This window comes from Echinops telfairi, unplaced genomic scaffold, assembly GCF_000313985.2.
Source record: "Echinops telfairi isolate 266 unplaced genomic scaffold, ASM31398v2 ScPeMD7_7400;HRSCAF=8409, whole genome shotgun sequence".
Classification (NCBI taxonomy): domain Eukaryota; kingdom Metazoa; phylum Chordata; class Mammalia; order Afrosoricida; family Tenrecidae; genus Echinops; species Echinops telfairi.
The window spans coordinates 12,454,651-12,462,264 of record NW_022111300.1 but is presented as its reverse complement, the minus strand read 5'-3'; the positions used below and the strand labels follow the sequence as shown (position 1 = coordinate 12,462,264).

Genomic DNA, 7,614 nt, shown 5'->3' with positions numbered 1-7,614 from the left:
ACCGATGTTTGCCAAAGGGTGCACATAGCACACCTAATGACTCCAGATCTTCTCATTGTTTAAGAAGTACCGACTTTTGTGAGTTAAATGGTAAGACACTGCCAAGACTGTAAGAGTAGAACTGTACACGAAGCAGATCTTAACATCCTCATTTTGTAAGCTGAGAGGAAGAATGCCTTGGAAATACTGTACTAGTTCTTTGTATTTCACAACACACAGCTTTAAAATGGGTTAAAGGAAACTTTCGAAAAGTAATACTTTAGTGAGAAAATGCTAATGGGCCAAGAAAAATTTACCATATATACTCCAGTATAAGCAAACTCAAATATCAGCCGAGGCACCTAATTTTACCACAAAAACTGCAACAACAACAAAATGTGCTGAAAAAACTTAGCTTCTACACGTGTATATATGATATACGTAGCTTCCTCAGGAGTCAGATAGTATGCAACCCCATAACTATTCCAGAGCAAGTGGTACAGCCCACCCAGATCGCAAGTGAGGCTCAGGAACGCTCATGTCAACATCTCAAAGAAAGCCTGAGCCGGGAGACCCAGTGCCCAGCAGATATGAGCATTTCAGGGCCAATGACACTGGCCCTCAAAGTTAGCAACTGACCAGTTATTCTTATAATAAAATAATTATTTTAATGAAGTATTTGAAATAATTTCAAACATCTGATCAATAAGATTATACACAAATATGAGGATATGCTGCAGTTTACAAAAAATAAAGCTAAGCATTTAAATATATAAAACCCAACAGAGTATATTATCTCTTCAAAATACTCTTCACACATAATTTACAGCATTGTATGTAATAACTTGCTAAAACAAAACTTTTGACTGATGCAGAACTTAAGAGTAATATAGAATATAGCCATAACAGCCCCACTGGGGAGGAGAGAATAAAGCATAATATATACGTCAGGCTTTGCGCGCCACTCAATCTATGTCTAACAAGCACAGCTTCCCCATTTTTAAAACTTGTTAGAGGATTTACTTACCCTGCATGTTTATATTCTACCTACAGCTATTCTTTTTTCATTCAAGTGGGATTTTTTTTTTTAAAGAAAAATGAGGGTTTGCAAAACAGCAGCTTCCTCTTCAGATGAATATAGAACACGTTCTGACAGTACATCTATCTTTCCATGGTCCCCCAAAGTGAAATGCTGACATTCCACTTTGAAGTACAGACTCCAAAATGGAATCCTAATTCCAAAGATTTCTCGTCAAGTTGGTCACTTTTAATACACTGAGATGTTTTAAACATAGAGTAAACTTTTATGAGAAAAGGAAGAAAAGGTAACTTACAAAACCTTACACTTCTTAGAATTTAAAGAATACAAATAAAATATAACTTCTTCCTTTAAAAGAAGAGTATTTGAAAGGGTTTGCTCCACTTTCCTTAGTATTTTCCCCATTTCTTCAATAACAGCAATGCAACACACACACACACACACACACACACACACACACACACACACACTCTCAGGTTGCTTTGTCATTCCCACTCTCCCCAGGCCCGTCCTGGGCATATGCGGCAGACTGTCTGTGCTGTATCTCTGTTTTCATCTCCCTGCATCAATTTGAACTCAAGGCCCCACACGTCCTTCCCATTCTCTCCACCATTTCCATTTCTCATCATGTTATTTCAGCAGCTTCAATTTTAAGGCTCCCCTGACAAGGATGTCCCCTCACTTGGTATCATGGTTGAGATGAACCAGAGAATAGCAACCCCAGGCACAAATGATCTCCATTTGTCTCCGTTCTGACACCACAGGGCTCACGTAGCCAACCCATCGTGGGCCTTGCTTTCTAACTTGCTACCTACAACTTTAAGCGACTGCCATAGTTAGCTAAGCAGATTTTGTTCCCAAGCCAGACCACCTAACCTAGCCCAGGAGACAGAGTGAGTACAGGAATTTAAACACACTTTTCTTAGGGCAATGTGACTCTTCCTTTCTTTCCCCAATGAAACCTGAATTAGACTGGTCTCAAAGAAACCTTACAGGCTACAACCTTACAGCAAATGAAGCAGGTCGAAACAGACAGGGCGCCATTGATTTTGACAAGGCAAAGCTGAATCCTGGTCATCAGGAACCCCAGGGGGTAATGGCCCAAGATTAGTAAATCTGAAACTGTAAACAATGGCCTCCCATATTGGCGATTATTTCCCCAAAATGGGTGTTTCACGAGAGTGCAACAGTGCTCTTTTTCACGTCTTTGGCAGTAAACAGCATGGAGGCTCTGCAAGAGAGCGGAGTGTCACTTCAGAAGGGCCAGGTACAGAGTCTGCGAGTACTTCATCTCCCTCTCCTGCTCCATGCAGAATATCAAGTCCCTGAGGCAAACTCTCGTGATTCTTGGACGAAGCAACTGTTTGGTGGCTGTCAGGCTGGGTGTCCCAGAAGCAGTAACGTTGTCTTTGAGACCCTAGAGAAAATAAAGGGGGAAACTGTTTACGATAAGGAATCCTTTATTGGTGAATGACCCTGTCGCTGGTTAAGGGGCTGGATTTGACATGATGCTGTCCTCCAGCAGCCCTCCGGGCAGGCAGCAGGCTCCTCAGGAGAGACAGCTTTCCACTATCACAAACAGCTAGTCTCGGAACGCCACGGGGGACGACTATGACTGTCATAATGAGTTTGGTGTGTTAGGGGGCTATGGCAGGCAAATGGCCACCACATCCTGCTTCAGAAGTCTCTAATGGTTCCCCTCTGTCCATAGTAAACTACCTGAAATTTTACTAGGCATTGAGATTTACGTTGAGTACTGTTCACATATTATCATTTTACTATAGATCAGATTAACATATTAACATCCACATATCACAACCTTGCAGCAAGTTAGGCACATGCTGTCCACATTTCTCGAGAGAAAGCTGGATTCTGATGGGTTGGGTATACCATCTGTGCAAGGTCACACAGTGATCTAGAGAGAGTGCTCTTGGTCACTGTGCTGTGTTGTCACCAATTTTTTTTTTTTTTAATCTCAAAAAACAAACTCAGTGCCATCAAGTCAACTCTAACTCAGTGAGTGGCCCTATGGGACATGCTCCAACTGCCCCTGTGGGTTTCCAAGATTCCAACACTTCAGGAGGAGAAAACCTCATTCTCCCGCAGAATAGCTCATGGATTTGAACTGCTGGCCTTGTGGTTAGCAGCCCAACGTGTAACCCACCAAACCATCAGGATGGTTTAATATTACCAAACCCGGTATAAACCCGCCACCCTGGCTTTTCTCCAGCCTTAGTTTGCATCAGTCCTCACAAAGCATCTTGGCCTCAGCCACACTGTTCCTCTACCAACAGATGGAGGTCCATGAAGACCCACTGCCAATGCTCCCTCCCTCTGCAGCTCCCCATGGAATGCTCCCCATGGGCCTCCCTTTCACACTGCATCAAACGAGTCTGTATATGCCCCTCCCTGCACCATCTGCTTGCTGTAGACAAGAACTACCACTTCCATGCCCTCCAGGGTGTAGGCTCTGCACAGCACCCCCCCACACAGATTATCCCCAAGACCACCTGAATTTAATGAATTCACTAAACACAGAACCAATTAGTTCTAAACATTAAAAAAGGTAAGAAGCACAATAGTTCTCTATTAAAATTGTTTCTATGCATTGCTGTCTACAAACACTTGTTTAAAATATCAAGTAAAATTGGCAGATTAAAAAAAATCCACAGAAACACAGGGAATCCAGGGTGGATGATCCCTTCAGGACCAGTGGTGTGAGTGGCGATACTGGGAGGGTAGAGGGAGCTGGAAAGGGGGAACCGATTACAAGGATCCACGGGACCTCCTCCCTGGGGGACAGACAACAGAAAAGTAGGTGAAGGGAGACGTTGGACAGGGCAAGTTATGACAAATAATTTATAAATTATCAAGGGCTCATGAGGGAGGGGAAAAAATGAGGACCTGATGCCAGGGGCTTACGTGGAGAGCAAATGTTTTGAGAATGATGAGGGCAATGAATGTACAAATGTGCTTTACACAATTGATGTATGTATGGATTGTGAGATGAGTTGTATGAGCCCCTAATAAAACAATTAAAAAATAATCCACAGAATTCTCAAAAGATAAATTTGTCAAAGTGCAATCTTTGACTCTCTTTTTAACTGTACTTTGTTCCAAAACCATTGTAAGAGGGCAGACAGCTCGCTTTTCTTCATCCAAAAGTCGTACATAAGAAAAGGTGTTTGCTTCATATAGAAGCAGAGCTTCCAGTTCTGTCTCTACTCTTTTACAACTACCAGATTTTCGTTTCTCTTTACCTTTTTGGGCTTTGGGTTTTGTTTGTAAAGAGGAGAGGGGCAACCTCCAAAACACATGGATGGTCCTGCTTACCGTATATACTCAGTATAAGCCGACCAGAATATCAGCCGAGGCACTTAATTTTACCACAAAAACTGCATTAAAAATGTGCTTTTAAAAACTCAGCTTATACTCGAGTATATATGGTAATTCTATGCCTGTTAACAAGAGGCGCAGGGGGCACTTTACCTAGTGGACAAATGAACTTTAAAAGTTACTACCCAGTTTTTTAGGTGTACGATAGATACCACAAGCGCATTTCAATACTTAGATTAGGTTAAGCTTCTCCCCATGTAACTATGGAGCACGTTTTGAAAAGTTCACATTTTAGAAGAGAGAAAGGAGGAGAGATGATTCCAGTCAGCACAAAGGCCTGGTTTTAAACAGAGCCAGTCTCATCGCCTGAGCAGTTCTTGGTAATGCGTGTAATATGTGTGTGTAACTGCCAGAGGTCAGCCTCTGTAGCATTAGCTAAGACGGATTTCAACACCAAAACATCACTGTTTCCGGCGACCATCACCACTCAAACACTAAATACTGTAAAATATTACCATCAAAATATGTCCATAAGATTTTTGCAGAAAAAAAAACAAAAAGATTTGTTGTTGCAGAATGGGCTCTGGAAAACTGGATAAAACCAGTCAGAAGAAAGTTAGAATAACTTGTCATTGGCAGTGAATGGTAAGTTTTTTTTTTATATATACATGAGTCATGTCTTGAACTACATAGGTCATTTGATTGAAGGCATCTTCCTTAGCCACAAGTTAGATTTATTATGCTAAAGCTGAATCTTCATGTGTTTATAATGTTTCCTACCAAAAGTTTGCCTAAAATAAAATTGTTCGGTTTCTTCTAAGACTTTAAAAATTAAATGTCTCCACAATCCCACTTCTACTTAAGGAACCATAAAAGTTCATCACAAAGACATTTACAAGACCGTTAAAAGCACCACCATTCCCAACAGTGCTACCTGGAAACCATCCAAATGCCCATCAAGAGTAGAAACAAATACTCCAAAGAACTAATGGACCCCACAAAGCTCAGGCTTCTCGCCTCTGCGACCAGAAGAACTGGACAGTGCCCATCACCACTACCAACAGGGATCTGAAAGGGATCACAATAGAACAGTGGTTCTCAATCTTTCTAATGCAGCCACCCTTTCATACAGTTCCTCATGTTGTGGTGACCCCAACCATAAAATTATTTTCGTTGCTACTTCCTAACTGTAATTTTGCTACTGTTATCAATCGGCATGTAAATATCTGATGTGGGATGTATTTTCATTGTTACAAACAGAACATGATTAAAGCATAGTGATTAATCACAAAAACAATATGTAATTATAAACTGCTAAATATTTTTTTTTGTTGTTGAAATATTTATTTCTAATGACGAATCAATGAAATTTTGTCTTGAAGTATGGTGTAGGATGGGTAACAGTCTTCACGGTGGGTACTCACATAAGGGCTTATGTGCACGTGGGCAAACCCTCCTGGAGAGGGATAGAAGTGTGGTCTTAGTTCCTAAGTGCATCAGAAATACGTGTTTTCTGATGGTCTTAGGTGACCCCTTTGAAAGGGTCGTTCAACCCCCAAAGGGATTGTGACCCACAGGTTGAGAACCGCTGCAATAGAAGATCTTGAATAAAGGAGGAGAAAAATGTGGAACAAAATTCAAAATCATAAAAACGTACAAGCTTATTGGTCTGAAAAGACACCGGTGGAACCCTTAACACTGGCCTTTACTCAGCCATTCTTCAAGTCTGGAATTGAGCTTACTCCAATGGCTTAACGTTCAGTCAGACAGGCCCATAGGTTGAATGACACCCCCAGGGAGATGGGCACCCACTGTCACAAAACAAAATGTGTGAAGTATTGAATGGAAAACTACTTTACTCTGGAAACTTCCACTCAAATCAATACAAGGTTTAAAAAACGGAGGCAGGGAAGAGTGGTGTGAACAGTGATGCGTTCATAAACTGGAATACTACCAATCAAGAACGAGTTGTGTAACAAGACTATCAGCACAAACTCAGTTTCAAATGAAAGGGCCCAGACACAAAGGAGTATGTGTTGTATGATTCCATTTGTATCAAGTTCTCAGTCAGGCACAGCGGTGGAAGTCACGACAGCGATTTCCTTTGGGGGAGAGGAACCGTGACTGGAGGAGAGAGGGGAAGTTGTCGGAGGTTCTAGTGATGTGCTCCCAGCACTGTCTAACCTACACAAGCTGTGAAGGCTGTGGGTCTCTGCATCGGTGCTCTAGAACATAAATGCAATGAAAACTGCCACAAAAGAGAAATCTTGTCTGGGGAGGAAACTAAACGATGGGGGAGAAACAAGGGGGGAAAAGAGGAGAGGAAATAAAGCAAAGTTGTTCAACACATAAGAAAACGAGCTAGTCATCTGGGTAAGGGACAAAGGGGTCACAGTTCATGTTTGTCATGTGACAAGCCTGAAGATCCAGGGGAAACAGTCATGGTACAGCTGCCAGCACAGGGTTGAAAAGGAGGTCATTCCAACAGGATGCTGCAGAGGGCCAGAGGCAATGTTATAAATGAAACAAGCCCCGAGGGATCTCTAGTAACCCAACAGAAATGCCTTTCATAATTCACAACTCTACACAGGTGAGAGCATTTTCTTTCCCAAATAGTGACTGACTCAGAGAGTCAAACTGTCTTGAACCTGGGTATAAATACATAGCATTCTTATTCCCATGCTTGTAATTCAAGAAAGCCCACAACTCTTGACTCATCTATTTAATAGTGACCTGCTGAGAATAATCAGCTACCTCTCAGTTATCCATGGTAACGAGGCGGAGAGTGCATGGCTGGCTGGCAGCCATAAAAATCCCAAATCTACCTTTCACTCTGCTGTAGGTTTCTGCCTCCCACCAAGAGCTTTCACTGAAGTTGATAAAACTGGCTTATGGCCCCCGTACAGTGCCCATACCTAAGAGCACAAATGCAGCCAAGGACCCAGGGCAGGTGAAGAACGAAAAGGAGGCTTCAGAGGCGAAAGACTGCTTCTGAAATCGATCAGGTCATCCCTTAAGCTATGTAAAAGGCTTTTAGTGACTACATCCTTTGAGGTGGGTAGCTGATTCCTCCTTCCAGTTCTTAGTCTGGAAGCGCCAATGAAACCTATTCACATTGGGTTACTCCTGCTGGCATTTGAAATACATAATGGCATAGCTTCCAGCATCACAGCAACACACATGCCACTACAGTAAAGCCTGAGTGCTCCTCAGGGGCAAGGATGGCGAGACTGCACACACACATACATACACACATACAT

The 7,614-nt window shown here is 42.2% G+C and overlaps 1 protein-coding gene across 1 annotated transcript in view; it reads right to left on the bottom strand.

The window, feature by feature from the left end:
• Positions 1-627: 627 nt before the first annotated feature.
• Positions 628-7,614, bottom strand: part of TAF4B (TATA-box binding protein associated factor 4b) — a 109,759-nt gene continuing 102,772 nt past the window's right edge. The window contains exon 15 of the mRNA XM_004702921.2: positions 628-2,435. Within this exon, the coding sequence (XP_004702978.1) occupies positions 2,268-2,435 (168 nt within the window). The 3' untranslated portion in view covers positions 628-2,267. The remainder of the gene's footprint in view (positions 2,436-7,614) is intronic.